At 43.5% G+C, this 20,124-nt stretch overlaps 1 protein-coding gene across 3 annotated transcripts in view; it reads left to right on the forward strand.

Moving 5' to 3' along the window:
• efcab11 (EF-hand calcium binding domain 11) overlaps positions 1-20,124 on the forward strand; it is a 96,981-nt gene that overhangs the window by 9,500 nt on the left and 67,357 nt on the right. For all 3 annotated transcript variants that reach the window (XM_043696961.1, XM_043696962.1, XM_043696964.1), the window contains exons 2-5: positions 4,824-4,919; positions 9,996-10,044; positions 14,740-14,841; positions 15,714-15,804. In XM_043696961.1, coding sequence (XP_043552896.1) covers positions 4,824-4,919; positions 9,996-10,044; positions 14,740-14,841; positions 15,714-15,804 — 338 coding nt within the window. The remainder of the gene's footprint in view (positions 1-4,823; positions 4,920-9,995; positions 10,045-14,739; positions 14,842-15,713; positions 15,805-20,124) is intronic.

The raw sequence follows: 20,124 nt of genomic DNA on the forward strand, positions 1-20,124 counted from the left end.
CCTTCATAATTTTATATGTTTATACAAGATCCGCCCCCCTCATTCTTCTGAATTCCAATGACTATAATCCCAGTCTACTCAGCCTCTCCTCATAAGCCAATCCCCTCAACTCCGGAATCAACCTAGTGAACCTCCTCTGCACCCCCTCCAGTGCCAGTACATCCTTTCTTAATTAAGGAAACTAAATCTGCACACAGTACTCCAGGTCTGTCCTATCACCCTCACCTTGACCTTTTTCCACCTATCACATTTCCGACGCCCCTCACCCAAGTCCCTCCTCCCTATCTTTTATCTTAGCCTGCTGGACAAACTTTCCTCATTCCTGAAGAAGGGCTAATGCCCGAAACGTCGATTCTCCTGTTCCCTAGATGCTGCCTGACCTGCTGCGCTTCTCCAGCAACACATTTCCACATTTAAACAGTCTTTGGATAAGCACATGGATGATGATGGAATTGTGTAGGGTGGTGGGCTTAGGTCAGTGCACAGGTCAGTGCAACATCGAGAGCCAAACAGCCTGTTCTGCGCTGTATTGTTCTATGCTTCTGATGCTCCAGGGAAAACAGCCCCAGCCTATTTAATCTCTCCCTGTAGCTCAAATCCTCCAACCCTGGCAACACCCTTGTAAATCTTTTCTGAACCCTATCACTTTTCACAACATGCTTCCAATAGGAAGGAGACCAGAAGTGCACACAATATTCTAACAGTGGCCTAACCAATGTCCTTTACAGCTGCAACATGACCTCCCAGCTCCTGTACTCAATGCTCTGACCAATAAAGGAAAGCATAGCAAATGCCTTCTTCACTATCCTATCTACCTGCGACTCTACTTTCAAGGAACTACTTTCAACCTGCACTTCAAGGTCTCTTTGTTCAACAACACTCCCCAAGACCTTACCATTAAGTGTATAAGTCCTGTTAAGATTTGCTTTCCCAAAATGCAGCACCTCTCATTTATTTAAATTAAACTCCATCTGCTACTCCTCAGCCCATTGGCCATCTGGTCCAGATCCTGTTGTAATCTGAGGTAACCTCCTTTGCTGTCCAGTACACCTTCAATTTTGGTGTCATCTGCAAACTTACTAACTATACCCTTACGCTCACATCCAAATCATTTATATAAATGAGGAAAAGTATTGGACGCAACACCGATCCTTGTGGGACTCCACTGGTCACAGGCCTCCAGCCCTCCACCACCACCCTGACTTGGTGTCAAAATAGAAGGGGGATGCTGAAAGCAGGCAAACTATCCAGTAACTAGTGATAAACTGTAAATGTTAACCTCACTGTGCAGCAATATAGAGGCCCCGACTAACATTGCACGTATTGGTTCAATTCTGATTTGGTTAAAACGTGATTCACTCTGGAATTTTAGACTGGCTATGGTGCCATCAAACTACTATCAATTGTCTTTTTATTTTTTAAAAGTGAAAACATCTGGTTCCCATATGCCCTCCAGAGGGGAAAACAATGTTCCCTTGCCTGACCTGGCCTACATGCCAAAAGCCGCCTTCACTGCCCCATCGACCTGTAACTTTACTTCCACAGGACCGTACACTTGAACTCCAAAATCCCTCTGTTCCACTAAATTCCTTAAGGCCCTACCATTCACCATGAAACTCCTACCCTGATTTGACTTTCTAAAATCCAAGACCTCACACTTATAACTCCATTGCCATTTCTCAGCCCAGTTCCCCAGCTGATCGAGGTCCTGCTGCAACTTCTGATGACCTTCCTCACTGTCCATGATACCCACCCATTTTAGTGTAATCTGCAAATTTACTAATCATGCCTTGTGCATTCTCATCCAACTCATTGATACAAACACCAATAAGTTTGTTACTGGAGTTTTCAAACTCAACACACACAACTTTTTTAATGTTTACCAATATCAGGATTCTAACTTAGGAAATCTTGGATATTGTTCTCAAGATTTGTGAGGATATAAATAGGAGACTATAACTTTTATACTTGTGCAGTGGACTAGATTGAGTGAAGTGTAGGTAGAGTGCTACTTCACCTGGAAGGTGTGTTTGGGCCCTTGGATACAAATTTAAAAATCTGTTTACCTTCCCCTTAAATGTGTTCAGTGCCCCGGGCCCATTGCACTCTGGGCGAGTGAATTCCGTGAAGAATTCACAAGAATACAAATTCAAGGGCAAAAGCTGCATGAGAGGACAGTGCTGATTAGTTGGCTGATCTGACTCCCTGTTTGTATTGCTTTTCAAGACTTATGGTCTGTTCCTGTGGTAGTCTGAGTTTTCTTTGTCTGTTGTAGGTTGAGTGTTTGAGCTTTGACTGGTTTTGCAGTCAGGTGTGTTTTAATGAGGAAAGATTGAGCAGTTTAGGCCTATACTCACTAATAGGAGGTAAAAACAATGACTGCAGATGTGGGAAACCAGATTCTGGATTAGTGTTGCTGGAAGAGCACAGCAGTTCAGGGAGCATCCAAGGAGCTTCGAAATCGATGTTTCGGGCAAAAGCCCTTCATCAGGAGATGAAGGGCTTTTGCCCGAAACGTCGATTTTGAAGCTCCTTGGATGCTGCCTGAACTGCTGTGCTCTTCCAGCACCACTAATCCAGACTCTATACTCACTAATGTTGAGAAGGATGAGAGGAGATCTAATTGAGATCTTTCAAATGCTAAAGGGGATTAACAAAATGAATGGTTTCCCTGTGGGTTAATCCAGAAAGAGAGGTCATAATTTGAGGTTAAGAAGTGGCAGATTTTAAAAAAAAAATGAGGAGGAATTACTTCTCTTAAAGGGTTGTGAATTTGTAGAATTCACTTGCTTAGAGTGCAATGGGTCCAGGGCACCGAACACATTTAAGGGGAAGGTAAACAGATTTTAAAATTTGTATCCAAGGGCCCAAACACACCTTCCAGGTGAAGTAGCACTTTACCTGCACTTCACTCAATCTAGTCCACTGCATTCACTGCTCATAATGTGCTCTCCTGTACATTGGGTTCACAGAACACCTATGGTCTGTCCTCATAAAAGACCCTGAGAGGCTGGTTACCTGCCACTTCAACGCACCACCTTGTTCCCTGATCAACATCCCCATCTCAGACTTGATGCAGTGCTCCAGTGAAGATCAGTGCAAGCTGGAAGAACGGCACTTAGGTTTCCGCTTGGGAGTTCTAAGGCCTTCTGAACTCAAAGCAAATTCAACAATTTTAGGCTTCAGTCACCTTCTCACAAGTCCTTACCCCAACTCCACACGGCAGGCCTTATCATATGGTCTGCTGTTACACACAGCCCATTGTTAGCCACTAATAATTCCCATTAGCAGCTATTCGTTCTCCTGGGCTGACCATTATCCACTCGTTTTTCTGTACAATTGTTCTTCTGTCTTTAGGCGTTCTCGCCACTATCATTGACTTCCCACCCCACCTTATTTTCAGCCTTTTCTGAGCTACCATCAATTCTAAGGAAGTCACTGGACCCGAAATGTTAAATCTGATTTCTCTCCACAGTTGCTGCCAGACTTGCTGAGATTTCTGTTTTTTGTTTCTGATTTCCGCATTGGCAGTTTCTTTTTTAAATTAGTAATGGGGTGAAAGATTATGGGGAGCAGGTAGGAAAGTGGAGTTGAGGCCGAGATGAGATTAGCCATGATCATATTAAATGGTGGAGCAGGCTCAAGGGGCTGAATTGCCTGTTCCTGCTCTTTGTTTTTAAGTTTTTCCTGTCTGATTCTGTCGCAGGTGTTTGGCTACCATCCAGCTGTGAGGCTTTTAAGGTTCTGAGCATTTCTGTACAGTATTTTCGTTCAGATGCTTGGCATGTAGTCAAATGCTGCTTGTAAAGCATTTTATTTCCATTAATTCCTATTAACTTAAACAACATCTTTAATTTCTTCATTACATTGGTCACTTCCTTTACTGTGTATAAATCATGGAATTGTAGCAACCACGCGATGAGGCCACTTGGCCCATCAAGTAAGTACTATATATGCTGATCCATTCGCCCCATTGTAGAAGGTCTTCCCGGAAAAAAAATTATAAATGTTTCATATTGCAAGCTCCAGAAGTATTTTTAAATGAATCTCGTGTTCTTCCAACATCCCTCCCCTGTGAAAATCAAATTGTCTGATCTCCAATCCATTCTTAATTATTGATGGTTTGAATCATTCTCCCGTGTCTTGTTCTTCCAATGTGATCTTTTCATTAACCTTTTAGACAATCCCTTAACTCTGTCTTGATGCCTCTGTGAGATAATTTGTTGTTGGGTCCCTCTCTTTCTTCCCAGTTTTCCTCATTGGCCAGACCTGTAATTCTCTGCGGCAGCCTCTTGCTGCCTTGCTTCCAATCCTTGAAGAACAACCTTGCTTCTGAAACTGGACAAAATTTAAAAGAGTTGCCTTTTCTGCTGTCGTAACCTCACAGCCAGTGAAATGGTCACTATCTGCCACATTTCCTATGTGAAAACGATCTGCTGAAAAATCCCACAAAAGAACATTGGCAGAGCAATGAATCATAAAATTTATACAGCACAAAAATCAGGCCCTTTGGCCCATCCTGTCTGGGCTGGTCGTCAAGCATGTATCTATTCTAATCACTAATGGCAATGGAGAGAGATTGGGGGGAAAGTCTTACTAATTGGATATCTTACTTGAAGAACCAGCCCAGAATGAGCTAAATAGCTACCTCCTCTTTTGTATGATCAAGATTCTTGATCAAAATACACCTTCAAAAGGTACCTGGAGCATGAAGCAATCTTTTGATATTTTGGGGGAGGGTTTGTACTGTTTGGATTTCATGTGAGCTGTTTTTACTTGGCTCTAGTTGAAGATGATTTTGTTTTTCCTTTTAAATAAATCAGGTTTTTCGGGAATGTGATTTGGGTCAAAAAGGCTACCTGAGCAGAGAGGACCTCAAGGTTGCGGTGGTAGCTGCGTTTGGATATAAACCTTCAAAGGTAACAGTGCTGCATCCGAATGATTCAGTCAAGCTTGTTTAAACCTGGCTTTAAAATGTCCTACCAGCTGTGACTCAAAGGATAGCGTTCATGCATCTGCCCCTGGAGGTTGTGGGTTCAAACCCCCAGCCAGGGTCTTGACCATAAAATATCAGGCCAACTCAGTGCTGATGCCAAGAATGAATCTGTAGGAACTGCTAAACTATCAAATGTAATACCTGTGGAAGGTTGTCACAGGCTGAGTCTTCTCTATTCTCTGTAATTCAGGACTGATCATGTGCAGTCACTTTTTAAAATCCGTTTTTGCTCCATAATTCCTTGATTGTAGAATCCTTCAGTACAGAAGAGCCCTTTAGCCCATCCAGTCTGTACTTACATTAGTCCCATTTTTGCTACACTAGGTTCATACCCTCAAATGTTATGACACTTCACGAGTCCATCCAAGTACTCTTTAAGGATTGCGAGGTTTCCTGCCTCAGCTATATTTCCAGGCATTTCATTTCAGGCCCCCACCACCCTCTGAGTGAAAACATTTTTCCTCAACTCCCCTCTAAGCCTGCTGCCTTTCACTTTAAAATTATGTTCCTTAGTACTTACCCTTCTACTAATGGGTACAGCTACTTAATAGTCACCTGTCCATCCCCTCATAATGTTATACCCCTCAGTTAGGTCCCCCCTCAACCTTCTCTGCTCCAAAGTAAAAAAAACTCTAACTTATCCAACCTCTATTCAGCTTCATTGCTGAAATGCTGCAAACCAGGCACCAGCCTGATGCCCTCCAGTCCGATCACATCCTCCTGACAATGTTATGACCAGAACTGCACACAGTTGGGCCACACGGGTGTCAAGCAATGACCATCTCTAACAGATAATCTAGCTATTGCCCCTTGACATTCAAGAGTCATAGAGATGTACAACATGGAAACAGACCCTACGGTCCAACCTTTCCATGCCAACCAGATATCCCAACCCAATCTAGTCCCACCTGTCAGCACCCGGCCCATATCCCTCCAAACCCTTCCTATTCATATACCCATCCAAATGCCTCTTAAATGTTGCAACTGTACCAACCTCCACCACATCCTCTGGCAGGTCATTCCATACATGTACCACCCTCTGTGAATAAAGAAATTATACAGTCACCACGGATACTACATCAGGGAAAATCCTTGGCTTGTGCATCAGTTTGATCCACTTCGCAGGAAGACATGCATTCTATTTCTAATAGCACCTATGAGGAAGTGGGGTGTGGATTCACAGGAAATTTTGGAGCTTAGGGCTGAGCTGTCTGAAGGCAGACAGTGGTGGAGTGATTTCAAATCAGACTTGTTCGAAGTTTGTGAGAAGATTTGTAGCTCGGGTGCTCGTTGTTGTGGTTCTGTTCGCCAAGCTGGGAATTTGTGTTGCAAACGTTGTAGTGTACAAAAATCCCATGCAAGGACTGCACAAAACACTACATAGGACAAACAGGAAGACAGCTAATGATCCGCATCCATGAACACCAACTAGCCACAAAACAACACGACCAGCTATCCTTAGTAGCCACACACGCAGATGACAAGCAACATGAATTCAACTGGGACGACACTACTATTATAGGACAAGAGCTGAAAATGTGTTGCTGGAAAAGCGCAGCAGGTCAGGCAGCATCCAACGAACAGGAGAATCGACGTTTTGGGCATGAGCCCTTCTTCAGGAATGAGGAAAGTGTGCCCAGCAGGCTAAGATAAAAGGTAGGGAGGAGGGACTTGGGGGAGGGGCGTTGGAAATGCGATAGGTGGAGGGAGGTCAAGGTGAGGGTGATAGGCCGGAGTGGGGGTGGGGCAGAGAGGTCAGGAAGAAGATTGCAGGTTAGGAAGGCGGTGCTGAGTTCGAGGGATTTGACTGAGACAAGGTGGGGGGAGGGGAAATGAGGAAACTGGAGAAATCTGAGTTCATCCCTTGTGGTTGGAGGGTTCCTAGGCGGAACATGAGGTGTTCTTCCTCCAGCCGTCGTGTTGCTATGGTCTGGCGATGGAAAGCCTAACCGAGAACAGCCAGGGAATTCCTAGAGGTATGGCACTCATCCACAGATTCAATCAATTAGCACATCGATCTGGACCCAATATACTGGCCACTGCAACGGACAGCTAGAACTGACAACCAGAAACGGCAGATACAAATCACTACAAATGGTGGAGGAAAGATCACAGAAGCGCTTCACAGGAGGATGTCACCTAGACAGGGGACGAAACGTCTTCAACACAAATTCCCAGCTCGGCGAACAGAACCACAACAACAGACTTGTTCGAGTTGGAGAGTACAAAGGTATGGAATGAGATAGAGACTATAGAAGGATTTGGAAGCACGGACATGAATTTTAAAACAGAGGCATTACTGGATCAGGAGTGTGTGCCAGTTAGTGAGCACAGAAACCCAGAGTTGTTACAGTGCTGAAGCAGGCCATTCAGCGCATCGTGACTGCACCGTGGAGGTGAAGACTGATTCCAGTTTCGGCAGCAGAGCCTTGGATGAATTCTTGTTTGTGGAGTGTGTTGGAATTGAAACTCTGTTGCATTGAGATCAATCCCTCACTCCCTTTTTCCATGAGGCTGGATCAGAGCTGAGTTCGCAAAAGATGGTTTGATGAATTTGTTTTGGACAGCAGATGGCAGCCTCTCACTTCTGTCAAAGTGGAAGTTAGGTTCTAATTGAGAAGCCTCTGAGCAAGATCTTGCATTTTATCAATAGGACAAGTGAAGATTATTCATGGGCTGCTTCCCTCCTGTTATTAATTTTTGAATAGACCCATCAAATTTCAAATCCAATGTTGATCTTGCTATTTGCAACCTCTGCAGCCAAACTTTGTATTTCTCGCTCTGTTGTATCATCCTATGATCTTTGTATGTTACGATCTGTCTGTACTGCATGCAAAACAAAGCTTTTCACTGTACCTAGGTACATGTGACAATAATAAATCAAATCAAAACAAAAGAGTTGGGACTGCGCAGCAGCCTGAAGATCCTTCGCAACAACAACATTCCGATTGGCTGATTGTATGTTGTCCCAAAGTGTGTCACAGGAGTGTCATCAGACACATTTTGACACTGAGCAATGTGTGACAACAGTGCCAAGTGCCCAGAAACCTGGGGAAAGAGCAGGGTTTATGCATTTTCGGGGAACCCATTGATAAAAGCACAGCCATCAGTGGTGAAGCAATTAAAATCTGGAATATACTAAACCTGGAGGGAAGCAGAGATTCTTGAGGGGTTTGCAAGCAATGAAGAGAATTTGTAAATTGAACCATTGGTGTACTGGGAGTCAGTGCACAGATTTCCTGTGTATTCGTTCAGGGAATGTGACAAGGCCAGTGTTTATTGGGTGAGGCCACTTATCGAATACTGCGTACAATTCTGGTCATCCTGCTCTGTGAAGGAGAATACAGAAAAGATTTACAAGGATCTTGCCGGCATTGGAGGGTATGAGCTATTGGAAGAGGTTGAATAGGCTGGGCTCCCCCCCCCCCCCCAGTCGAGTGTCAGAGGCTCAGGGGTGACCTCCTAGAAGTTTATAAAATCATGAGGGGTATGGATAGGTCTCTTTTCCAGGGTAGGGGACTCCAAAACTAGAGGACATAGGGGTAAGGCGAGAGGGGAAAGATTTAAAAAGGACCTGAGGGGTCTTCACACAGAGGGTGGTGTGTGTATGGAATGAGCTGCCAGAGAAAGTGGTGTAGACTTGTACAATTACAACATTTAAAAGGCATCTGGATGAGTATATGAATAGGAAGAGTTTAGAAGGATATGGCCCAAATGTTGGCAAATGGGACTAGGTCAGATTGAGATATCTGGTCGGCATGGACAAGTTGGACTGAAGGGTCTGTTTCAGTGCTGTTTGAATCTATTGCCCATTCTTGGTGATAGACATGGAAGTTCCAGACCCCAAGTACATTGTGTTCTTGCCTCCCTCAATAAAAGGTTTGCTTGTTTGTGTTTAACCTGATGCCATGAGACTTCATGGGGTCTGGAGTCAGTGTTGAGGACAATCATGGCAACTCCCTCTTGACTGTATACCACTGTGCTGCCACCTCTGCTGGGTCTATCCTGATGGTGGAACAGGACATATCCAGGGATGGTGAGGATGGTGTCTGGGGCATTGTCTGTAAGGTATGTTTCAATGAGTATGTCAGGCTGTTGCTTGACTAATCGGTGAGACAGCTCTTCCGGTTTTGGCAGATGAACTTTTAATTCATTGGTGTCTTGCTATACTCAAAATGTACCATTGGAGTGGCATGATGGCTCAGTAGTTAGCACTGCTACGTCACAGCGCAAAAGGCACAGGTTCAATTCCAGCCTCCGGCGACACTCTGTGTGGAGCCTGCACATTCTCCCTGTGTCTGCGTGGATTTCCTCCGTGTGCTCCAGTTTCCTCCCACAGTCCAAAGATGTGCAGATTAGGTGGCTTGGCCATGCTAAATTGTCCATAGTGTGTAGGAATGTGCAGGTTCAGTGATTAGCCATGGGGAATGCAGGGTTACAGGGATAGAATAGGAAGGTAAGTCTGGGTGGCCTGCTGTTTGGAGAGTAGGTGTGGATTTGTCGTGCAGAATAGCCTGTTTCCACACTGTCAGGGTTCTAACTATCTATCATGGTTCTGACTGAAATGGCCCAAGGTCAAACGTTCTGACCTTCTATCAGTTAAAGCCCTCAAGTGGCAAATTAAGTACTGCTTAAGGGGCTTTGAACTGTTGCTGCTGGGATTAACCCTGGGTTATGGGTCCTTCAATCAAAGGCGTACAGTGTGTGATCAAGGCATCGGATGTTGGGTAGGGGAAATCCACTGGGAGATCACCCCCAACTCCCACATCATTTATTCCGTATTGCCACAATATGTCAGTGGTGGAGGGAGTGAATCTTGCAGGTGGGAGTGTAGGCTGCTGATCGAGGAGCCCTCTTTGTTCTGGATTGTGCTGAGTTTGAATGTTTTGGATTCCAGATGCACTTGCACTGTGCCATTTTAGTAGTTATTTAAGAATGATTACGTATGGGACAAAATCAGTAAAACCGAGTTTTGTTTTATTACCGTCATGTTTTACAGCTCGAGATAGATATGATGATGGCTGGAGCAGTGGAAAATAATTTGCCAGGTACTGTACCACCCAATGTTTTGTTCTTAAAAATAAAATCTGTGTTGGATAGACGGTAGAAATTGTTTATTCACATAGCAATGTGGAGACAGATTCAATTGAAGGATTCTAAGAGGGCATTGGTTAGAAATAATGTGTAGGGATATGGGGAAAAGGCAGGAATTGGTGCAGGCACAGTGGGCTGAATGGCCTCCTTGTAATAGTTCTGCCAATTGCAAAGCGACAAGTCCATTTAGTTTCCTTTTCCCATCTGGTAATCAACTAATTAACTCGGTGGTGTTAGAGAATTTTCTGCCCAACTGAGAGGGCAGACAGATTTCATTTAAATGTCTTAATGAAATATTGCACCTCCAGCTGTGTAGCACTCCCTCCGTACTGCCCTGGCATTTTCAATTCCGACTTCCGCCCTCTAGACTCTCTAGTTGGTCTCGAATCAACAACCTTCTGGTTCAGAGGTGAGTGTCCTGCCTGCTGAGCCACAGCTGCCAGTTGAGAAACATGGCTGTGCTTTTGGAAGCCAATTACTATTGATGTAACACTCTGTCTGCTTGAATTCCTTTTAAACAATAATGTTTATTGTTCAGTGTATATCAACCTACCTTGAAAAAAATTAATGCCAACAGTTAAGGTGCAGGGTTGTTTAGATCGAACAATTCAGGAGTTCCCTTTGAAACCGAACCAATGATGGTCTCCCTTTCCTGCTTGACCAAATTGTACAGTAACATTAGAGTCTAGATTAGAGTGGTGCTGCAAAAGCACAGCAGTTCAGGCAGCATCTGAGGAGCAGTAAAATCGACGTTTCGGGCAAAAGCCCTTCATCAGAAATACAGGCAGAGAGCCTGAAGGCACTCTGTGTTGGATAGACAGTAGAAATTGTTTGTTCACATAGCAATGTGGAGGCAGATTCAATTGAAGGATTCTAAGAGGGCATTGGATAATTATTTGGATAGAAATAATGTGCAGGGATATGGGGAAAAGGTAGGAATTGGTGCAGGCACAGTGGGCTGAATGGCCTCCTTGTAATAATTCTGCTAGTTGCAGAATTTCTGCCTAGTTTTTGCCAGTAACATTAGAGTCAAGCCATAGTTCTGTGTCACAGTTGCAGCGCTACAACCAAATAGCCCCAAACGAATACAGCCTGTGAGTCTTTTGGATGACGTTTAAAACTGAGGCCCTACCTGCCTGCTTGGATGAGTGTGAAATATCTATCAATGCTACTTGAAAGAAGTTAAACCCCACCTCCTGGAGAAACGAAGCCCTCAATCGTGATCACAAATTTAAATTGACTATCTGGCCACTCTTGCACTGCTGTTAGTAATGTATGCATTGGTATCTATGTTTCCTATGTCACAGCAACATGGTAGTTATAGTAGGGGATTTTAACATTCCCAACATTGACTGGGACTGCCATAGTATTAAAGGTTTAAATGGAGAGGAATTTCTTAAGTGCGTACAAGACAATTTTCTGATTCAGTATGTGGATGTACTTACTAGAGAAGGTGCAAAACTTGACCTACTCTTGGGAAATAAGGCAGGGCAGGTGACTGAGGTGTCAGTGGGAGAGCACTTTGGGGCCAGCGACCATAATTCTATTAGATTTAAAATAGTGATGGAAAAGGATAGACTAGATCTAAAAGTTGAAGTTCTAAATTGGAGAAAGGCCAATTTTGACGGTATAAGGCAAGAACGTTCAAAAGCTGATTGTGGGCAGATATTCACAGGTAAAGGGACGTCTGGAAAATGGGAAGCCTTCAGAAATGAGATAACGAGAAACCAGTAAATGTATATTCCTGTCAGGGTGAAAGGAAAGGCTGGTAGGCATAGGGAATGCTGGATAACTAAAGAAATTGAGGGTTTGGTGAAGAATAAGAAGGAAGCATATGTCAGGTATAGACAGGATAGATCGAGTGAATCCTTAGAGTATAAAGGAAGTAGGAGTATACTTAAGAGGGAAATCAGGAGGGCAAAAAGGGGACATGAATAGCTTTGGTAAATAGAATTAAGGAGAATCCAAAGAGTTTTTACAAATACATTAAGGAGAAAAGGGTAACTAGGGAGAGAATAGGGCCCCTCAAAGATCAGCAAGGCAGCCTTTGTGTGGACCCACACAAAATGGGGGAGATATGGAATGAGTATTTTCCATCAATATTTACGGTGGAAAAGGATATGGAAGATATTGACTGTAGGGAAATAGATGGTGACATCTTGCAAAATGTCCAGATTACAGAGGAGGAAGTGCTGGATGTCTTGAAATGGGTAAAGGTGATATATCCCCAGGATCTGATCAGGTGTACTCGAGAACTCTGTGGGAAACTGGAGAAGTGATTGCTGGGCCTATTGCTGAGATATTTGTATCATCGATAGTCACAGGTGAGGCGCCGGAAGACTGGAGGTTGGCAAACTTGGTGGTGCCACTGTTTAAGAAGGGTGGTAAGGACAAGCCAGGGAACGATAGACCGGTGAGCCTGACTGCGGTGGTGGGCAAGATGTTGGAGGGAGTCCTGAGGGATAGGATGTACATGTATTTGGAAAGGCAAGGACTGATTAGGGATAGTCAACATGGCTTTGTGCATGGGAAATCATGTCTCACAAACTTGATTGAGTTTTTTGAAGACGTAACAAAGAAGATTGATGAGGGCAGAGCAGTAGATGTGATCTATATGGACTTCAGTAAGGCATTCGACAAGGTTTCCCATGGGAGACTGAATAGCAAGGTTAGATCTCATGGAATATCGGGAGAACTAGCCACTTGGATACAGAACTGGCTCAAAGATAGAAGACTGAGGGTGGTGGTGGAGGGTTGTTTTTCAGACTGGAGGCCTGTGACCAGTGGAGTGCCACAAGGATCGGTGCTGGGTCCTCGACTTTTTGTCATTTACATAAATGATTCGGATATGAGCGTAAGAGGTACAGTTAGTAAGTTTGCAGATGACACCAAAATTGGAGGTGTCGTGGACAGCGAAGAGGGTTACCTTCGATTACAACAGGATCTTGATCAGATGGGCCAATGGGCTGAGAAGTAGCAGATGGAGTTTAATTCAGATAAATGCAATGGTAAGGTCCTAGGGAGTGTTGCTGAACAAAGAGACCATGGAGTGCAGGTTCATAGCTCCTTGAAAGTGGAGTCGCAGGTAGATGGGATAGTGAAGAAGGCGTTTGGTATGTTTTCCTTTATTGGTCAGAGCATTGAGTACAGGAGTTGGGAGGTCATGTTGCGGCTGTACAGGACATTGTTTAGGCCACTGTTGGAATATTGCTTGCAAATCTAGTCTCCTTCCTATCGGAAATATGTCGTGAAATTTGCAAGTGTTCAGAGGAGATTTACAAGGATGTTGCCAGGGTTGGAAGATTTGAGCTACAGGGTGAGGCTGAACTGGTTGGGGCTGTTTTCCTTGGAGCGTCGGAGGCTTTGGGGTGACCTTATAGAGGTTTACAAAATTATGAGGGGCATGGATAGGATAAATAGGCAAAGTCTTTTCCCTGGGGTCGGGGAGTCCAGAACTAAAGGGCATAGGTTTAGGGTGAGAGGGGAAGGATATAAAACCTAAGGGGCAACTTTTTCACACACAGGGTGGTACGTGTATGGAATGAGCTGCCAGAGGAAGTGGTGGAGGCTGGTACAATTGCAACATTTAAAAGGCATTTGAATGAGTATATGAATAGGAAGGGTTTGGAGGGATATGGGCTGGGCGCTGGCAGGTGGGACTAGATTGGTTTGGGATATCTGGTCGGAATGGACGGGTTGGACCGAAAGGTCTGTTTCCATGCTGTACATCTCTATGACTCTATGGTGTGTAACCTCTCTCTGGAACAATCCTAGGAAGCCACTCATTTCGAGGGCATTTCATGATGGTCAACAAATGCTGCTCCTGGTCTCATGAAGGAATAAAAAGTGGTGACTATACTTCAGAAAGTATCGTATTGCCTTTCAAGTTGTTTGAGACATCCATTGGTCATGAAAAGTGCTGTATAAATACAAGCCACCTTATGAATGCAATGTTGAACTAAGTGTGCACACTGTAGGTGGCTCTGATCTGTATGTTCACTACATGTTAAAGTTATGGTTACAGAAGTGAAGCACATCAATTAATTAAGTCCCTGCACAATCACAAAAGTTAATAAGTCCAGGCTGTGGCTGGTCGAAGAGGTCATTCAGTCTGATTGCCTACCCTTCTGTCATTAAACACATACCTGAATGTCCATGGAGTACACAGTACACTTGAGGCACTCCAGAACCAGTGAGTCAACAGGCTGGGAAATAACACATTAATCTGAAAAGTTTCCCTTGAAGTTTTAATAAGAACTAGGAGCCAGAAGTAGGCTATTTAGCACAACAAATCTGAGAGGACTAAATGAGGTAAATGTGGAAAGGATGTTTCTGATGACCAGGGGTCACAGTGTAAGGATACGGGTTAAGACATTTAGGACTGAGATGGAGAAATTTCTTCACCCACAGAGTAGCGAGCCTGTGGAATTCACAACCACAGAAAGCGGTTGAAGCCAAAACATTGAATGGTTTCAAGGAAGAGTTAGATATAGTTCTAAGGGCTAAAGGTGTGAGGAGGAAGCGGGAACAGGATTCTGAGCTGGAATGTAATCCATGATCATACTGTGTGGCTCGAAGGGCCAAATAGCTTTCTTGTGTTCCTGTTTCAGGCATGGGCACTAATTTCTCACGTATTGTCCCTTTTCTAGGCCTGCCCCTTGAACAGTTCACAGCTCTGATGAGCAGGAAGCTGGCAGCCCAAGACCGCTACGACGAGATACGGCAGATCTTCTCAGCGTTTGACGCACGCTGTAGGTTTTACCACCTCATCGCGAGCTGACAATCTGTATAGTAGCTGCCTGTAGCAATTTATCAACTACCAGACAAGATGCTGTTTAAGAGGCAGCTCATTCCCACTCTGAATGTTGTCTAGGTCAAAGCTATGGCTGCCTTGTGTCTGGAGGCAGTTGTTAGAATGCTAAGTGACTGGCTTGATACTCTCTTTTTCTTCAGTGAGTGGAGGGGATTTGATGGAGTTGTTTAAAATCATGAAGAGGTTAGATTAATAAAGAGGAACTGTTTCCAATGGGTGAAGAGTCGATAATCAGAGGGGACAGATTTGAGCAGATTGAGAAGAACTCTTTTAATCATGCTGGAATACAAGGAAAGACAGGAGGTGTTGGACAATCTCAATTACTCTTTGAAAGAGTTGTTGCATACTTGTTCACCTGAATGGTCTCCTCATGACCCTGTTACACCAGACATTTTGTCTACCATGTCAATCCTAACCTTCAGCATAAGGAGGCAGATAAATATGGAGAATGTACAATACAGAAATAGGCCATTTGACACACCTGAACTAAACTGGAGTTTACAACTCACAAAGTCCATCTCCCAGTTTATTTCATCACACCTTTAGGGCCAAAGCCCTAATATCTATAATTCCCTCCCTAAATCTGCAGCTCACCACCTTGTGAGGAACGTTTATAACCCAGGTATTTAACCAAATCTTTGGCTACCTGCCTTAATGTCTCCTTACATAACAATATCAAAGTTTGCTGACAGCTTTCCTGTGAACTACTAGTAGCATTTCACTGTACCTTCAGAAGCTTTGAAACAGTTTTTTACTGTATAGAGGCGTAACATGTTTGCTTATATTTCCTTTTCAAAATCTTGCTCTCAGGTTGTGGTTTTCTGACATTGGACGACTTTAAGAGGGCATTTGCAGACGTTACACCCCATCTGCCTGAGCAAACTGTGACCGAAGCTTTCAGGTAAGCCACTGCATTTAAGCTCGATTGAATAACAAAGAAAATAAGTTCTTGGCTTGGAAAGGGGTGATCGTTGGGGCTGTCATCTTGTCCAGCTCCTGCCAAAAGTCTGTCTCTTCCTTGATGACAAAGGAAACATTGGACATCAAAGGACAAGGTCCATCTTGTTTACTTTCAACTTTCCTCATCACGACATGTTACAATAGTCATGTTAATATTAACTAATCAATTCCTGATGAAGGGCTCCTGCCTGAAATGTTGATTTTCCTGCTCCGCGGATGCTGCCTGACCTGCTATGCATTTCCAGCACCACTCTAATTTTAACTAATCAATGGCAATCAATGAATGTGTGTTAGACCCAAACAAAATGCTGGAGCTCTTGGAACTATAAGTGCAAAGTCACCTTCCCCCAACCCCAACTCGAGAGTTATATAAGAAATGCAGCACAGAGTCAGGCCATTTGGCCCAACCATTGCAGGCCAGCAATGTTGCTCCACCCAAGCCTCCTCCAATCCTACTTCATCTCATTTTTGGCATATCCTTCCATCCCTTCTGTTTTTCCAGCCTCCTCTTGAATACATCACTACTGTCCATCTCAATCAGTCTTTGTGGTTGTGGATCCCACATCCTCTCTGCTGTCTGGATAAAGAAGCTTCTTCGGAATTCCCTGTTGGGTTTCTTGATGTCATATTAGTGGCCTCCGTCTTTTGCTCTTCCTCAAACGTTGCAAATTCCCTCTCCACATCCAGTCAAATAAAACTTTTTCATAATTTTAACATCCTTCTCGGCAAGATTTGGTTAAAAACGTGGGTTATAGATGTTACTTACAAGGTAGTGAGATGCAGATTTAGGGAGGGAATTAGCCCTAAAGGTGGGCTAAAGCCCTTGGCCCTAAAGGTGCGACCAAGTAAACTAGGAAATAGACTCGTTGAATTGTAAACTCCAGTATAGTTCAGATGTGTCAAATGGTCAGTTTGGTCACTTGGATCACCACATATAGAGTCTATGACTCTTGTCTTCTCTTTTCCAAATGATGTTGGCCCTGCATCTTTCCTGTTGTATCACGAATTAAATCAACCTTTAATGTAATAGGAGATACTGGAAATCTGAAATAAAAACAAAGTGCTGGAGAAACACCACAGATTTGGCAGCATCTGTGGAGAAAGAAATGGAGTTAAAGTTTCAAGTCCAGTGACTCTTCTTTGGAGCCATGATGAGCAGACCGATCCAATGGCTGATATAATCCTGTCGTGTGCTTCTTCCCTTGCTGTCTCCAAACTGGATTGGTGTTTCAGATAAAGAAGTCTGCTACAACCAGACTTGGCATAAAACTGAACAGGGGCACCTGCGGTACACAGGACAGAAGAATAAGCTAGGCCCTTGCAGACTGTAGGATGGAGCCCCTGAATAGGTTACTTTGTAGGTTCATTGTCTACATTCTAATGACCAGGGCAGTGTCTAATTTCTGGTCTCAGTAAGCATGGGATAACAAAACATAAAGATCACACAACACCAGGTTATAGTCCAATAGGTTTAGTTGGAAGCATTAACTTTTGGAGCACTGCTCCTTCATCTGTGGAGTATAAGCACAACCTTATACTCCCCAACCACCTGATGAAGGAGCAGCGCTATGAAAGCTAATGCTTCCAACTAAACCTGTTGGACTAATAACCTGATGTTGTGTGATTTTTAACTCTGTACACCCCAGTCCAACACCGGCACCTCCAAATAATGACAACAAAACTTGAGTTTATTTACAACCATGAATGAATTGAAGTGTCTTTAAGGCACTTGTCCATTGTATTATTGAACAGAATTGAACATTGGGCCAGAGGAGGGAGTACAAAATAGGTGAACAAAAGCAATGATGAAAGAGTTGGATTGTAAGGGAAGTATCTTGAAGGAAGAGGGAGAGAGGCAGAGAGGTTTAGTGACGGATTTCCAGTTCTGAAGGCATAGGCGTCAGTTAAGAAAATTGTGGATTGTAAGAGGCCAAATTGGAGGATTGTAGAATTTGATTGTTATACAGTTGTAGGGAAATGAGGTCATGGGAGGAATTGCAAAAATAGAGAATTTTAAATTCCAGAAAAGATGAGGAACAAAGATGTGCAGCTCATCAAGAACAATATTTGCTGGGACCTGAACAAGAATGTCTTCAACTTCTGTGTTACCATCTGAAAGACTTATTGACTGACATTTAAAAAAACATTTAGAGTAATCTGGGAGCAAATGGTTCCGATTCAAGTGTCTTCCAAGAATACCTTGCCATTCATCAATAGTTAAACTTTGGGTTTGCACTTCAATATTGTCACACTCTCTCTCTCGAGGAGACTCTCTGGCCCCTGTGATCAGGAGTAACCCTTCAGTGTATGATATTTAGTCAAGTGGTGGTCTTTAGCCACAACAATGAGATTCCCGTACCTACCTTGTGAGGGAGTTAGATTCTTGATTTGCATGAATTGCCATTACACGCAGGTCTCTCTTCTTCCAGGGGGTGGCAGTCTCGAGCAATATGAGTCCAATTGTGAAATGGCAAACAGATCTATTTTACATGAAATACATGAATGAATTGTTTTCGAAATGAAATTTATCTATTATCTCTCGTTATGCCAAAAATGATAAACTATGCAAATTTCACCTTGTGGCTAAATATCTGGGTTGATATCTTTAATAACTTGTGTGTAACTTTATTCAAACTATATTTAATTTCCAGACCGTGTAATGGTGATTAACTCAAATCTCTTCTTGACCAAACAGAATCTTAAGATGTGACTTTGGTATCTTTGCTCAGGTCTCCTCAACTTGTTGAGAGGCATGAAGATTCCTTTCATTAAAGAAAAGGAATCCCTGTTCTCTGCATCATTGATGCACTGATACCCAAATTGTATTCTTGGAAATATCCCAATTTCCATGTCATTAGTTAAAAATCACACAACACCAGGTTATTAGTCCAACAGGTTTATTTGGAAGCACTAGCTTTCGGAGCGCCACTCCTTCATCAGCTGGTTGTGGAGTATAAGACCATAAGACACAGAATTTATAGCACAAGAATACAATGTCATACAGTGGTATATTGAACAAACATGGATTGTTAACCCAATCATCTCTTAGAATGGGTTCCAGGTTTTAGATTAGATTACATTACATTACAGTGTGGAAACAGGCCCTTCGGCCCAACAAGTTTTGGTTCATTAATATGTAAATCCCAGAACGTCTTTTGAGTCACCTTCTCAGATAATTTAAGGCTTTATAACAAAAGGTGAGATCTCAGCTCAGACAACGCATGAAAGGTGTGAGATTAGAGCCTGTCTGTATCCCAATCTGGAGTCAGACTGGTTTTATTTCCAAAGTGGAATTTACAAAATCTGACTCCAGATTGGGATACAGACAGACTCTGACCTCACACCTTTTACCCTGTACTTCCCATGGCCAATCCATCTTTGGACTGTGGGAGGAAACAGGGATCCGGAAAAAAACCCACACAGACATGGGGAGAATGTGCAAACTCCACACAGACAGTCAGCCGAGGCTGGAATTGAACCCAGATCCCTGGTGCTGTGAGGCAGCAGTGCAAACCATCATACCGCTGTGTATTCTGATGAAAAGTCTCTGATTTTACTTTGTATATGTGTGTCATTTTTAGACTATGGATTTCAATCTAGTGGCATCTGATTGTTGGTTATTTCTGTGAAATGATGAAGAAATAACTCGTAAGTCAATTGTTCAGATGACCTAATCCTACATGTGTCTGGGAGCAGGGAACTCCTAAAATGTTCATGGGAGACTGCTGTCACTGTGTCAGATTTAGACAGTAGACAATAGACAATAGGTGCAGGAGTAGGCCATTCTGCCCTTTGAGCCAGCACTACCATTCATTATGATCATGGCTGATCATCCACAATCAGTATCCTGTTCCTGCCTTATCCCCATAACCCTTGATTCCACTATCCTTAAGAGCTCTATCCAACTCTTTCTTGAAAGTATCCAGAGACTTGGCCTCCACAGCCTTCTGGGGCAGAGCATTCCATACACCCACCACTCTCTGGGTGAAGAAGTTTCTCCTCAACTCTGTTCTAAGTGGCCTACCCCTTATTTTTAAGCTGTGTCCTCTGGTTCGGGACTCACCCATCAGCGGAAACATGCTTCCTGACTCCAGAGTGTCCAATCCTTTAATAACCTTATACGCCTCAATCAGATCCCTCTCAGCCTTCTAAACTTAAGGGTATACAAGCCCAGTCACTCCAATCTTTCAGCGGAAGATAGTCCCGCCATTCTGGGAATTGACCTCGTGAACCTATGCTGCACTCCCTCAATAGTCAGAAT

This window comes from Chiloscyllium plagiosum, chromosome 10 (genome assembly GCF_004010195.1).
Source record: "Chiloscyllium plagiosum isolate BGI_BamShark_2017 chromosome 10, ASM401019v2, whole genome shotgun sequence".
In the NCBI taxonomy this organism is placed as follows: Eukaryota; Metazoa; Chordata; class Chondrichthyes; order Orectolobiformes; family Hemiscylliidae; genus Chiloscyllium; species Chiloscyllium plagiosum.